General features: G+C 43.2%; 1 protein-coding gene across 3 annotated transcripts in view; it reads left to right on the top strand.

The window, feature by feature from the left end:
- The window catches only part of LOC144805598 (membrane-spanning 4-domains subfamily A member 4A-like), a 149,804-nt gene that overhangs the window by 70,847 nt on the left and 62,908 nt on the right, over positions 1-16,049 (top strand). For all 3 annotated transcript variants that reach the window (XM_078672125.1, XM_078672130.1, XM_078672138.1), the window contains one exon: positions 5,598-5,654. In XM_078672125.1, coding sequence (XP_078528251.1) covers positions 5,598-5,654 — 57 coding nt within the window. The remainder of the gene's footprint in view (positions 1-5,597; positions 5,655-16,049) is intronic.

The following is a 16,049-nucleotide window of genomic DNA, read 5'->3' as shown; positions in this document are numbered from 1 at the left end:
CAAGGGAAAAATACAACAAAACATGAGCTGGTGTTTCTGGCTAAAAACAAAGAAACAAATATTGTATACATTATATAACGAATTGCCCCACAGATCTCTGGCCACTCTGACAAGTCCACTGAGCTGACAGGATGTTTCTAAGGTGACATCAGAAGAAAATAGTGCCAAAGATAAAACGCATTAAAAGAAGAAAAACTAAAATGCGAAAAAGATCTTTGAGGGGAGATAATATTACACTAAACATCATTTAAAAAATATATTTGTATATCTGCATGTGACAAAAATTTGAAGAAAATGGTCCTACTAAATGAAATTAAAGAAAACTCTACAAAAGAACCCCTGAAGTAAAAAAAAGAAATGTATCTGCATAGACAGGAAATCAAAAAGAGTAGTACAAATTGAAAACTAAAGATATGGTAAAAATTGAAAGAAATAAAGACAGAAATAAGTAGTTTTATTTGCAATATATAGAAATTAATAAAACAATATGTATATTTTGCAAAGTTTCCAATTTTCTGGAAAAAAGGCAACGCATATACCATCTGAAAGGGTGCATTTCTTATTTGACTCAAATGATACCCATAGACGAAAACAAAGCAATACGAAAGAACACAGTGGAAATGTGTTAACTACCGATCAGGAAAGTGCATGGGAATAGCCTGTACAATTTGGGAAAATTAAACTAAAACCACAGACCATATCCATGTGCCATCAGCCACTGAGTAAGATGTTATAAGTTCTGTACTAGAGACAAAAATCAAAGCCACAGCCTCTGCTATGTCAACTACGGAAATTCTGAAAGTATATTGTGTAAATGTCCCTGGGTGTATTGCAGCCAAAATGCTCTTAGTTTACAATTTAAAAAGTAACAATAAATAGAAAGATGCGCTTTAGAAGTAGCAGTCCCTTACCTCATTTCACTTATTCTCGCATTAATATTCCAGGAAAAAGTAAAACTAACACAAAAGAATCAGCAGTTTCTAATGTATCACAATAAGAATTAATATATTAGAATTTTGATTTTGAGTGCCGCCCTGAATATAAATGTTTTTTTAAAAACTTTGAAACCCTGATTGTTGGCGACACATTTATAGCATTCCTGAAACCTTTCCAGCAAAATATGCAATTCATTGCAAAGATCACAACAACACCATTCCCACAATATTCAACCCACTACCCAATGAACAGACAAAAAATCACAAGCGAAAAATATGCACCATTTCCCTAATATTAGCTTCACAAAATACTAACTGAACCAAGTCTGAATCCAATATTAGACTATTTTGGAAACACATGATTGGTTTCTGTAGCGTCGTCCCCAGCCCGGGAACACGCAAAGTAATACGCCACACATGGCGCTCTGAATTTTACGTCTTTATTCTTCAGCATACAATCACACTCTTGGTTACATCATAGCTGCTAATAACCACACTGTAACACCTCCCAACCAGTTAAGTACTTTTTCCACTGAGTCTGCCCAGAACTGCAAGGGTCCTAACACACATACTCTCATGGCACTATAGCCTCCTACAAAGATCTGATGCAGCCTATTGAAGTTTTTATTATCATATTGGAATTGCTTAAAAAGTGCAGTAGAAGGAGAGGCAAAAACAAACAAAATACGTTAAAGGATGGCATAATTCATTTAAGCAGTGGTAGGAAAATGCAACCCTAACTCGTACGCATTTCTAGAGATACTGAATACAGAACAGACCTATAGGGGAATGCATCATGCACAAGAACTAGCGTCAACACTACCACCCATAGGGGCAGATCTACAAGGACTGGCACATCTCTGCACATTAGCAGGGATGCGCCAGTAAACTTGCGACATGTAAAACCACCCTTGCGCCACCATGGATGGGCCGCATTTACAATGCATTATGCCGTGGTGCAAGGATAGGCAGATGGGTGTCGAATATGCCAGCGCAAGGTTGGCGCAGTGCTGGAATCGTGTCGGGGGCGTGGCGCAACTGCAGCCCTTTTCCAAAGCGGCCTATCTTTCACATTCTGTGTCACGCCTTACACCTGCTTCAAGCAGAAGCAAGGTTTTGATGCAGCAGCGTCGGAAAAGTGACTGAGTGAAATCTTGCAGATTTCACTAAGGCACTTTTCCGAGGCTTTCTTGCAATGTAACGCCCACACTGCTACGGTACGCCCACATTATACCAGACCCAAGCATAATGTGGTGTAGGGGTACATAGCGTAACGCATCTCCCTACATGCGTCACGTTGTAAATCCGTCACATCGTGGCGCTTGCTTTACGCCACCACTGCGTCACATAGGTGACTCAGCGGCATCGCAAATGTGTCACACGGGGCTCGTAAATCTGCCCTAGAGTTTTCCAAAACAGTATAGAAATGTCTGCATCTTGTCATTAAAGCGTACTGTTTGGTTTACTTGTGAGGAATGGACTATTTGAACATGTTATGCTACATTTTTTTAATATAAACACAAGAAGAAACATTGAATTAAAATTGAAAGATAAATCTAATATGAAACTTACAGTTTTTAAGTCTTGATGTGGTAACTGTCGTGTTCAAAGTTTTGCAGCAATAAATCCAAACATTCCAATTATAGTACAGAAAACAAACCCACTGAATTAACTCTAAAATGCATTAAGGATAAAATTAGGTGTGGGTGGAACTCGCAGGGTTTCACTCTGCCAAATTCCATGGAGTTTCATAAAAGCTCAGGGAGATTCCGTAGAGTTCTGTGAGGGGTTGGGATTCAGCACGCTGTGGTGCTCATGCAGATTTTTGTTCCGGGAGCTTGTTTTGTGAAGTAAAATCAGCGCAAACAGTACTAAATGGCACGCCAGAGCGCAAGGATTCTTTTCTGCCGCTCAAGATGACTTTCTACTCAAGCAGCAGCTTTCTTAGCTTGAACGGTCATGATATGGAGTGACCGCCGTGTTGAGTAAACACACCAGGAGGCATTCTAGTGCCCAATAATCATGCTAGGGGACACAAAATATTTCCTGCGCTCACCAAATTAACATTGGCGCGCCGCGCACAAGAAAAAACTCCACCATTACAGCTGTTGGGGGATCATTGTCAGAACTATGTGTTCTAAGAGGAATGCAGAGTGGGCAACACTCCTCCAAACTCTACAGACGGAGTGCAATTTTCACCCACCTCTAGCTAAAATAAAAAAAGGGGTGCAATCCAACTCCTCAAGCCAGGGAAAACCCATTAAGCTTACAATGTGAAACAGTAAAACAGCCTAAACACAATTCAAAGTAAAAAAATAAATTTAGAAAATAAATTCCTTGAAATACCTAATGGAGTAACCCAGTCCTTCATAAAAGGCCAAAAAATAAGGAATGAATCCATATTTTTGTAAAGAATAACAAACATATTCAAAATTCAAAGACAACTCTCACAAAACTAAAGCAGAAAGATACAACATTGTAATACCTAACCCCCTGAAACCTAAATAGATACCCATCGCCTGAACTCCTTTGTCAAATCACTGAACATTGAACCTGAAAACTGGAGTACCCATGGCCTCTGCCTAAATGAAACCACACCCACACCCTTGAACCATAAATATACACCAAATGCTGAACTCTAAAATGTTACTAAACTAATTCTGAATCTACTGCATTGTAAGACTAAAAATTAGAGTTTACATCAGTCAGATCTCAATGTAACTGCCCCAATACCACTGAAACCTAAATAGACCTAGATTTGAAACACTAACCATTCAGAGAACCCTTTAAAAACCACTGGAACCTCTGCCTTGAATCAACTGGCCTCCCACCCTTGCCTAACAAACCTGCCGTAAAACCCATAAAACAAACTATACCCCCAAGTCTAAAAACTACATATAATAAGTAATGCAATAAGTTAACAAGAACATTACATTTTTTACAACAATCTAAAACGTAACCTCATGACCTTCCACCCAGAGTTACATTTAAAAGCATATTGAAATTGTTATTAAGTGTTTTAAACATATACATATAACTCACCTTTTGCCAAACACTGTACCTTCCACTGGCCCTGGCTTTTAAAAGAAAAAGGAAATTTTATTACATTGAAGTAAAAGTACAAAGAGAACACCGGGAAAGGAACAAGGAGCGTCAACTTCTTCTGTCACAGATGTATCTGATTAACCTGAAGCTTGTAGCTGGACACCAACCTGAGTGCAAAAAGTCTTTTTTTTTATTGGATCCATGTTCAGATGATCTGTTAATTTTCTTTTAGTTAAACCCCCTGCAATAAATTGAAAACTGCAGGAAAAAAGGTTTTAAAATTCAAATAAAGGTTCTTCATAGAACCACCTTTCTTGGTTACAAAATAGGCCAATATTGTTTGTTATGTCTGTGTTTAAATGTTAAAGTTTATTCAGCTGTGGACAGCACATACTTCAAATGACCCAGGCGCGACCTTCAGCCATGTACAGCAGGGATTCATTGCATTGCCCACCTCCTGTCTGCCACGGGGTCTCCTACGGTGCCAGGCCCTTCACGCAATTCCCAGAAAGAGACTAACACCCGCTGCACATGGCCATGGCATTTGGTCATGTGTAGCGAGGATTGGCCACAGGGTTGGGCCTGCGGCTAGGCCTTGCACCCAAATCTGCCACATGAGTGCCAACCTGCAGGCATATGTCAATTTTATGATCAATAACACAATACTTCTGCTGTACCACAGGAATACGTGGGTAGCACAATGGAGCTGCACTGGGTCTCACGAAGTACAGCAGTAACGCAGACAATGTCCACAAATGTTTTTGGAATTTTATTGGGGGTCCTCCTTACCCCAAACATGGAACGAGAGGTGAGGGTCTGCTCACCTGCTCCTTTATGAGAAATGTGTTTTTACAAATTCAAGACTTGGGGACCAAGTTCTCAAGATCTGTAATTTTTTTCAGTGTTGCAGCCAGCAAAGCAGCTTGTTTCAGTAGAGCTTAAGTGTTTCTGGAGAGACTGGAAAGGCTGACTGGAAAAATAAGCTTTCTCGAAAAGCAGCTATTTCTTTATCCCGCAGGGACTATAGGCCAGATATATCTAACTTTTTCAGACAGTAACCCCTTCACGGAACCCCTCTTTAAATACCAATTTCTCAAAAGAGTTTGATCGGATTTACACAAACTGCAAGCACCCTTTCTTAGCAAAGTTCTATGTTTTTGCTGAATTTGGTGTAATTCCTTTCAGCAATTGTTTCTGTATTACAGAGCAATGTCTCCGAAGGGAATTAACATGAGAAATCATACGTATAGAGCCACCTTTTTTTTCTTGGTCCATGCTTGATGGATCAGTGTGAAATGTTCCATGAATGAGCCTAGGTACAGAACTTTTATTACAGAACGTTGTGTGCAGATTTGTCAAACTGCTCTAAAGTTTTGAACACAACAAAAAATGCTATTTCTGTGGAAATTCTGACCTAACTATAACAACACAGTCCATTTTCAAGCATGATTCACAGTGAATTGTTTTTCTTACTCCAAGCTTAGGTGTTTATTATGGATGAAGTTTCAGCAGAAAAGCATGCTTGAGCGGCAGATTGTATTCAATGTATCTGACCCAACGTTGAGTAAATGGTGAGGGAAGATTCCTGATAAAAGGACTCTCTTTTGCTTCCCACAGTTTCTCATCTCTGGAAGCCTGTCCATCGCAGCAGAGAAGAAACAAAATTACTGCCTGGTGAGTATTGCTTGTTGCAGGCCATATAACACACAGCACAATAACATCAATTCTTTTTTGCATCCTCATACATTTGGCTGCACATTGGCCTTGGGACAGTTTGCTCCTTTGGTGTGCTGCATAAATGTACTTATTCTGTATCTTTTCCGACAGCTGAAGGCATCAGCTCTATTTTTCTTGCTTTTGTCTCCTGATTTTCATCCTTATCCCACAAACACTAATTCTTCTTTACTACCCCCCACTTTCTCACTTTACCACCAGACAATCATTGATGTTTTTCTCAATCTCCTATTACATTCACTTTCTAGTACTATAAGGGCTTTCTCATAGTACACTCTATGTCTCTTTCTTTCATTTCACCACCTTTTGCTCATTGAGGTAGGTGCAGGCAGGGAGGGGGAAATGTGGTAATGTGCTACCACACAGAATGGTTTGGAGGTGAATTACACTAAGCTTACCTTGTTTATATGTGTAGGTGTACCCATGCATGTAGCTTTGTTCCCCAATGCCAAGGTTCCAAAGCTGAGAGAGATAGCATATCACTTCAAAATCAATTCCAGCAAGCAGTTTTTTAGCCTAAGTGACTAGAAGTGGTTTTCATGTGTATCACCTGCGTCTTGGAGCGCTGCTCATACTGCAGCACTCAAGTGGTAAAATAAGCTGCGCCGGCACACTATTACAGTTGCCAGCTGAAAGAGGTCATTAACTTCATTTTCTTTTCATCTCATTCCCTCTCTACACTTTTTTGGTCTTTTTAATCTCAGGGGGGAATGCATTGTATACTGCAATGTTGTGACACCAGAATCCTGTTATCAGAATATTTTGTGATATAAATATTGCATCCTGAATATTGTAAATAAAATATTGCTCCATTGAACTTTCTGATAATAAATCCACACCTTACAGGCTGATACTTTTGTAAACAATCTTCAGGACAGGATATTTATATGTCAGTTCCTTTGGTAGGACTCAGAGGCATACATCCACTGAGTGATCAAGACAATCGCAGTTCGTTTATTTCCTTTTAAGGTCTTGCCACTCTCCTTCGATTCTCCATCATGAAAGTATCAATAATTTCTTCCTTTCCTGCTGCATCTCATTTTCTTCATTTGTCATGCCGAAGACTTTACGTTTATGCTTTGTACGAATGATTTTTTCTCCTACTCCATGCTGACACACTTTAACCAGGACTAGTCAGGAGGATGCTGTCTCTGTATACCTCATTAATGTGCATTTCACCCAAAGCCCTGTTTATTTCATTTATTTTATTTTTTCCTTTCTTCTTTTACCTATATTCCATGTTTTAACAGCAGGCTTATAAGAACATCTACCAAGCTATATTAGTGTGAGTAGGAATAAAACTAAGGGGATAAGTTAGTCAACAAATAGAATTATCCTTTGAGGTAATCAGATTTAAATCAGAATACATGTTAGAAGCAGGAACAGAGTAAGAAATTGTTGAAGCAGTGAGAGTGTTATTATAGTATGATTTATAATTTGTGACCCTAGCAGCCACAAAGTGAGCAGAACTCTGTTTATAACCACATATCATGTAGTGGTCAACTGAGGATAGAGACCTTCTCATACATTTATAAGTTGAACTGGGGTAAATCAGTGTGTATGAATACAGAGGACATTAGAAACACAGCATTACAGTGGAAGAGGTGGGGGTAGGAAGGGAAAAGACAAGTTAGAATGAGGATTGTGAAGCAGTGGGTATTAAGAACTATCTGAATTGCACCAGTGATGTATCAAGTCTGAGTTGCATTGGATGTTTTTTTCAAAAGTCCCATTTGATGGACGGAAAAAGCCCCCTGACTTGTACATGCTTTGTATGTGTTTTTTATTTCTGTCCTGGCCATGGATTATTTTTTATGAGAGTAGACATCATCAGACACATTGGACCTGATCCACAAAGGGCCTCCACACTCGTAGAGGAGGCCCCACAGTCATGAGGGAGTCTACGCACTAAGGGACTGATTCAATCAATCAATCAATCAGAGAATTTGCAAAGGGCACTACATACCCGCGAGGGTCTCAAGGCGCTTGTGGGGGGGAAGGCTGCAGCGAGTGGTCTAAGAGCCAGGTCTTGAGTAGTCTCCTGATGGTCAGCGGGTCTTCAGTTTGTTGTAGGAGGAGGGGGAGGGAGTGCCAGGTTTTGGTGGCATGGTGGGAGAAGGACCTGCCCCCGGAAGTGGTTCTGTGGATGCGTTGGAAGGGGGTGAGAGACAGATCGGCAGAGCGGAGTTTCCAGTTGGGTACGTAGAATGAGAGTCGCCCGTTGAGGTAGGCAGGGCCGGTGTTGTGAAGTGCCTTGTGTGCGTGGGTCAGGAGTTTGAAGCTGATTCTGTTATTTACGGGGAGCCAGTGCAGGATTCTCAGGTGGGGGAGATGTGGTCTCAGCGCGGTATGTTGAGGATCAGGCGTGCAGAGGCGTTCTGGATTCTTTGAAGTCTGTTGATGAGATTGGACGGGGCTACGGCATAGAGGGCGTTGTCGTAGTCGAGTCTGCTGCTGATGAGGGCGTGGGTGGCGGTTTTACGTGTGTCTGTCGGGATCCATCTGTAGATCTTGCGGAGCATGAGGAGGATGTGGAAGCAGGTGGAGGACACTGCGTTGACCTGGTTGGTCATGCTGAGCTTCGGGTCGAGGATGACTCCAAGGTTGCGTGTGTGGTTGTTAGATGTGGGGGGGTGCCCAGAGATGCAGGCCACCAGGAGTCGTCCCATGCTGAGGGGTTGGGCCCGAGGATGAAGATCTCTGTCTTGTCTGTGTCCAGTTTGAGCCAGCTTTCTTGCATACAGTCGGCGACGGCCTTCATACCACCGTGGAGGGTGGCTTTGGCGGTGAGGGGATCCTTGGTGAGGGAGAGGATCAGCTGCGTGTCGTCAGCGAAGGAGATTATGTTGAGGTCGTGTAGTCTGGCGATGCGTGCGAGTGGTGCCATGTAGAGGTTGAAAAGGGTCGGGCTGAGGGAAGATCCTTGTGGGACACCGCAGATGGTCTTGGTGATTCCGGAGTGGTACGGGGGAGGCGGATCCTTTGGGTTCTGTCAGAGAGGAAGGAGGTGATCCAGTCCAGGGCCTTGTCACGGATCCCTGGGTCGTAGAGGCGTGTGCGTAGTGTGTGATGGCAGACGGTGTCGAAGGCGGCGGAGAGGTCCTGGAGGATGAGGGCTGCTGTCTCGCCGTTGTTGAGTAGGAGTCTGATGTCGTCTGTGGCGGCGATGAGGGCGGTCTCGGTGCTGTGGTTCCTGCAAAAGCCTGACTGGGAGGGGTCGAGGATGCTGTTGTCTTCCAGGTATCGGGTAAGTTGAGTGTTGACGATCTTCTCGATGACCTTGGCTGGGAACGGAAGCAGGGAGATGGGCCGGAAGTTCTTGAGGTCGCTCGGGTCTGCCTTGGGTTTTTTCAGCAGGGCGTTGATCTCGGCGTGCTTCCAGCTCTCAGGGAAGATTGCCGTCTCGAAGGAGAGAGTGATGATGTTAGGCAGGTAGGGTGCGAAGGAGCTGGCAGCTTTGTTGTCGACGTGGTGGGGGAGAGGGTCGGATGGGGCACCTGAGTGGATGGTGCTCTTGGTCTTGATAGTGTCCTCGGTGTTCACGTTGGTCCACGAAGTGAGGTGGTCGTGTTCAGTGGGATTCGGTGGGTCCGGTGTGGTGAGGTTAGCAGGGATGCTCCGAGGAATGAGGCTGTCGTGAATGTCGATCTTGTTGTGCAAGAAGGCAGCGAGGGCGTCGCACAGGGCTTGAGACGGTGGGATGTTGTTGGTGCAGGAGCTAGGGTTAGAGAGCTCCTTCACGATGTTAAAGAGCTCCTTGCTGTTGTGTGCATTGTTGTCGAGGCGGTCTTTAAAGGAGGCTTTCTTGGTAGTCCTGATGAGGTGGGGTGGCTGCGGGTGGCGTCTTTGTGGGCTGCGCGGCTGTTAGGTGTCTTCTGCTTGTGCCAGATGTTTTCCAGTTTCCGACAGGTGCGCTTGGAGGCTAGGAGTTCTGGGGTGAACCAGCTGGCTCTCTGGCAGTTGTCCCTGTTGGTGCGCTGTCTTATAGGGGCCAGGGTGTTGGCGCAGTTTTCCATCCAGAGTCTGAGGGTGCGGGCCCTCACCTCGGGGTTGGTGGGGTTAGTCGGTGGGTACAGTTTGAGGTGTGTATGTAGGAGTTCCTTGGTGACCTTGCCCCAGCAACGTTGGGGGATCTGAATGGTGCCATGATGTGTGATGGGTTTCTGGAAGGTGAAATGGACGCAGCGGTGGTCGGTCCAGGTGAGTTCGGAGGCGTGGCTTAAGGCAACGAGGGGGCTGGAGGAGAAGATGGCATTGAGCGTGTGGCCTGTGATGTGGGTAGGTACTGTGACGATCTGTGTCAGTCCGAGGGTGGTGAGGTTGTCGATCAGGGTGGAGGAGTTGCTGTCGTTGTTGTTTTCCAGGTGGTAGTTCAGGTCACCGAGGAGGATGTAGTCAGTGGAGTTCAGTGCGTGCGTGCTGATGAGGTTGGCAATGGAGTTGCAGAATTGGGGACGGGTCCGGGTGGTCTGTAGACGAGGGTGCCTCTTAGGGTGGTCCTGGGGTCCATGTTGATCTGTAAGTGCATGTGTTGAGGGTGTCGGCATTGCTTGTGGAGACTCTGATGGTGTTCTTGCTGGTGATGGCGATTCCTCCTCCAACTCCGTTGGTGCGGTCTCTGCGGGTGATCTTGTATCGGTCGGGGATGGCCACTGCGATGTCTGGGGAGGAGGCTTTGTTCATACAGGTCTCGGTCAGGAAGGCGATGTCTGGTGATGAGGTGTCGAGTAGGTCCCAGAGCTCCTCTGCGTGTTTGCATGCGGAGCGGGTGTTGAGCAGGATGCATCGGAGCTGGTTCGGTTCCGTCATGGCGGGTTTCTCGACGTCTTTGGCGCAGGAGTAGCTGCAGTTCCGGCAGGTGAAGGGGCAGTGGGTGCGTTTAGGGGCGGCCTTGTAGCAGCTGAGTCATAGTCCGTGGTTGAGTGCGATGAGGGTGTTGGCATCGTACCGGATGCGAGCTTCGTGGGTGGTGCGAGGTTCAGGGGTTCTGGAGCTGGGCACGGTCCAGGCACGGACGGGCGCCGACGGGCTTGCCCTAGGCGCGCCTTCGCTGCGCCAGCGGCACGCCCGCTGCACTGATTATGCTGTAGGGCGGATCGCCACCACCCGCATGGCGGTGGCGATCCGCCCTACTTTTCCCTCCACCCACCACCCATTTCGTCCCGCCACATTAGTATGGCGGGGGGACCCTGGCAGACGGAAAGACCGTCCGCCGGTTTTCTGCCGGCCGACCAGTCGACCGGGCGGAAAAGGGCTTAGATATGGTGGCGGTGCCTGCTAGTCACCGCCATCCATATTAGCATGGGTGCGGGTAGCAGCCTTTCCATGGCGGTGATGCCACCACAGAAAGGCATGCGGATGTTGCTGCCAGGGGCCCGTTGCGGACTCCCAGGGTATTGGGGGGAGGGGGGTGCACATGGGGTGGTATCTATGGTACTCCACTACACTGTCATGGACAAGGTGGCAGGCATCGCATGGTGTTTGTCACCTTGAGCATGAGAATGCACACAGTGCATTCCCAGCATTGTGGCAGACGGTGCTGTGAGCAATTATCTGGTCTAGATGGAAGAGGAGTTTTTGACATATGTGATGGCTATTTATGGGGACAGAATGGGTAGTGAAAAATAACTATTTTACTGCATTGTTTTGAGTCAGAGGGGCAAGCAATTTTCAGAACTTTACCTGTACTTCGGGAAGTTGAAGAACTAAGTCGTTTTGAAGAAGCTCTAGCTCATATGCAACATAGATTTAAACCTACCACCAGCATTGCTCCTAATGGGTATAAGTTTTATACTGGTGTCCAGAGGGAGGTAGTCGTTTGATGATTTCTTGACCGCTTTTACAGCACTGTCCCTCCATTGTAATTTTGGGGTCATTTGTGATGAGATGATCAGGGATCAGATAATTGTAAATGTAAAAAGTAAAAAAAAAACAAGACAACTTTGGGTGTTAGTGAATCCTAATCTACAAGATGCCATTGGAATGGCTAAAGCTATTGAGCAATCATAAAAATGGATGAAGTCTGTTCAGGATGTTGGAATAGAGAATGAGAAAAGTGTGGATGAGGTGTGTAGTTAACTCTTCCCGCAGATATGTCTAACCAGGAAGGACGACTGAACTATTTTGTATTACTGGTGTGGGAGTTTCAGTCATGTGGCATCATCTTTGCACTGTCCTGCTATAGGAAAAGAATGCATCAAGTGTAGAAGTATAGTGCATTTTGCCTGTGTGTGCAAGGATGACTAGAAAAAAAACTGCAGCTATAGGTGCAGTTGAAGTTTCGTCTCTGAGGTGTGCTTGCAATCAGGACAAGGCTAATGAAAAGGAGAAAGGCATTACCGTGTCGGTGGGTGAGCCCTGTGGTGAAGAAGTGGAGGACAGAAGGTCACCTATATGTACAGTCAGGTTTTTAGAGAAGGATTTGGAACTTATGCCAGACTCAGGGTCAGCATGGTCTATCATCACTGAGAACTATTTCCAAGAAAGGTTTCAGGGCATATTACCTTTAAAGAATTAGTGTGAGCCAGATGTAGTAGCCCAGAGTTTTTATGGTTCCATAACTGACCTTATAGGTTATATTGCCTCAGACGTTTTTAAAAAAAAAAATATGTATTTTTATTTTAGATTTATTAGTCGTCCAGAATCACAATAAGATCATGACTGTAATTGCACATCGCAGGTGATTATACCAAAATGGTTAATACATTCGTTGTAAGGATAAGACCAGTTCACAACTGAAAACTTGCAATAATGAAACATAATACTGTGTCCAACAGTGTCTCTCATGAAAATAAATCATATAATTTTACCTCGTAACAAGCCCATCCCCTTCCCCCCAGGGTCACAAGAAGGAAAATCCCCCATACCATGTACCATAATTCAAACTATGTCTCGCTATTGTAGTGCTTCTATTACATTCTCGGACTACTGGTGCCCCCAGATGGCATTACCATCCCCAAGCCGGCGTGGTCAGCTTGAGTCCCCTCCATCCCTTGTGAGGTGAGAACCCCTCCCATAGGGAACTCTGTGAGCATGGTATACCAGCACCTCGAATAATCTTCCAACTTTTCATCCCTTAAAACTCGCCTTATGCGGATTAGCTCCACTGTTGCCCATTCCCTAAAGCCTTTGGCCCAGCGCTCCACCATGGGGGGCATCAAGCTCATCCACATGATTACTATTCTCCACTTGGCCAGCACCAGCCCAAGCTGGAGAAATTTCCATGCAAGTTTTCTCCCTTTTGGTCTAGGGAGGTCTATCAGAAGTACTTCCTCGATCTATAAAATAAGTGATCTGCAATGAGTAATAAAAAGAAAAAAAACATTGTAAACAGCATTACAAGTGAAGAATATAAACAATTCAACCATTGTGCTATTAAATTGATTATATGTATTAATATAACTGTGCTCCTATTTAGTGCTTCCTATCCTTTGAGTTTAGAAAGCTTTATTAAATAAGAAATACAAAGTAAAACATCAGTACAAAAACAAAATGGCAGTAAAAAGAGTTAAGAACTGATTAAATAGGACAACTGAAACAACAACCCTAAAGGGGGCAAATAAATAAGCTGTACTAAGGGAAGTAGCTTTTAAAGGGGATTGTGTTTTAAGGGAGAAAAGAGAGGAGGGAGAAAGAAAAAGAAGAAAAAGAAAGAGAAAAAAAGAGAAGAAAGAAGATGAAAAGGAGGAAAAGGAAAAGGGACATCCTATGAAATAAGCTCAATACTTAAAGTTAATGTAAATGCAAAAACAGTTCTAACAGTATAAAACAAAACTACAGGTGCAAAACAATTCTATAAAAACACAACAGTTATGTGATACCTCTGGAAAGAAAATCAGTTAACGGCATCCAAACCAAATCTCTCTTAATTAATAAAGGCACGGTCAAGTCTATGATGGTGACATAATAAGTTCCACCAGGCATTATAGGATAGCTTAGAGGTATCCTTCCAGTTGGTAGTGATAATCGCTATAAAAAGATCTATAAATTTACGAACATTACAGTGAACATTCCAAATAGGTGAAGAACCAAAAAAATGTGTATAATTTCAAAAGAGAAGTCAGTAGCTAAGATGTTGTTTAACTGTGACCAAATTTGGGACCAGAGGGATTTGACTAATGGACAATGAAGAAACATATGTAAAAAATCACTATTCTCATGAGAGCAAGACCAACATTTTTTAGTGTCAAGTAACTTAAACTTGTATAAATCTGTTGTAAAAAAAATAAAAAGTCTGTGTAGTGCTGGCGGATTGGGAGACTGTGTGTACTTTGGACCAAATATTATCCCATACTTGCAGGGAAAGTTCGTGAGCCAGGTCTTGGTCCCATAATAGCTCAAGCTTAGATTTAATCCTAATAGTGATAGGTTGAGAAAGTATTTTATAAATCGCGGCAGCTCTGAGAGGGAGAGAAAAATCTGGAGGAGGGGAGGAAGTTAGGGGCGAGGAAGATAAGAAAGTATTTTGGGAAATAATGTCAGTTAGGATACTTGTGAGCAGAGGATATTAAGAAGAATGTGTATTAGAGAGATGAAAGGTGTCACGAATCTGAGAGAAGGTTGTCAAGGAGTTATCAATAATTAATTGATTATAAGTTATGATACCTTTATCAATCCATTCCTTCCAGAAAAGCGCTCTGTTGTTAATTTTTAGAGATTTATTATACCAGATAGGAGTAAGAGAGTGAAGGTCAGCTTGAGAGAGAAAAGAGTGAAACAAAGATAGTGCAAGTGCCTTAGAATGTTTAAGAGTGGGGGCAAGAAAACGTGTCGGAGGGTGAGTCAAACGAGTAGCTGTAAGGAATGAAAAATGGGCGAGTTGCTCGAGTTCTAGAGAACTCCAGGCGGTAGAGGGGGGAGAGAGAGTATCAGCAAAAAAGGCCATATTTGTTTAAGAGTGAAGTCTGAATGGAGGCTGAATGAAAACGAGCAATGTTGGGGAATTTTACCCCACCCAAGTTTTTGGGTTGTTGAAGGCAGGAGAGAGATATCCGAGCTTTACGATTGTTCCACAAGAATTTAATTAATAGACTGTTAATGGATTTATAAAAGTAATGTGGTAAAGAAATTGGAAGCATAGAAAGGTAGAAGTTAACAAAAGGAAGTAACATCATTTTAATAGTTGCAAGCCTCCCCCACCAGGATAAAAAGAGGGGAGGCCGACCATCTATGAGAGAGGAAACTTTTTCAAGTATATCTTTATGATTTATTTTAATGGTTTCTCTAATAGTGTTAGAGTATAAAATACCAAGACATTTAATATTGTTAGGATTCCATTCAAAACCAGATCCCTGGAAAAGATGAGAAAGACAACATGTATTGAGAGGCAAGACTTCGGTTTTATCTATATTCAATGTATAACCTGAGACTAAGGAATAATCCTGTAGTAAAGAAAAGAAAGAAGGATTGGAGATATAAAGTAAAATGTCATCTGCATAAGCTGTGTATTTAATCTCAATATTTTTGTAAATGAAACCAGTGTAAGAGGAAGAACGCCACATTTTTTCCAAAAAAGGTTCTAAGGCTAGAACGAAAAGAAGGGGCGAGAGGGGGCAACCCTGTCTAGTACCTCTACGGAGGGAAAAATAGTCAGATTGCGAGCCATTTACCCAAATAGAGGTAGAAGGAGCAGAGTAAAGCAATTGAATATAACGAATAATAGGGGGACTAAAACCTTGCCATTGCAATGCTCCAAACATAAAATCCCAATTTACTCGATCGAATGCCTTCTCAGCGTGCAATGTAATAGCTGCAATAGGGGAGTCCATCTTAGAAGCAAGGTGTATAATATTAAGAAGAGTTCTCGAATTGTCCGTAATAGATCTACCTTTAACAAATCCAGACTGATAAATATTGATAAGATCAGGGATAATGTGATTAATCCGCAAGGCTAAAAGTTTTGCATATATTTTACAGTCATTATTAATAAGGGATATGGGCCGATAGTTTTTACAGAGAGAGGGGTCTTTGTCTTTTTTGGGAATGAGACAGAGCATGGCTTGAGTAATAGATCCCTTGTACTCTCCCTTGGCAAGAAAAGAGTTAATCAAGGAAAGTAAATGTGGTATTAAAACATTTTTAAAATGAAGATAGAAACGCACAGTAAAGCCATCTGAACCAGGTGTTTTATCTTTGGGCAAAAGAGTAATAGCGGTAAGAATTTCTTTCTCCAAAATAGGAATATCTAAGGAGGAAAGGTCAACAGGATTATCACGTGATTTGGGGATAGATTGAAAGAAAGAATCAATTTGTGCAGGAGAGGGACTGGATTCTGGAGTGTAAAGAGTAGAATAGTATTGAACAAAACAATCAAGGATTTTAGCGTCAGAGGACTGC

This window comes from Lissotriton helveticus, chromosome 1_2 (assembly GCF_964261635.1).
Source record: "Lissotriton helveticus chromosome 1_2, aLisHel1.1, whole genome shotgun sequence".
Classification (NCBI taxonomy): Eukaryota; Metazoa; Chordata; class Amphibia; order Caudata; family Salamandridae; genus Lissotriton; species Lissotriton helveticus.
Note: the sequence above shows the minus strand (reverse complement) of the source record. Positions and strands in the feature narration are given on the sequence as shown.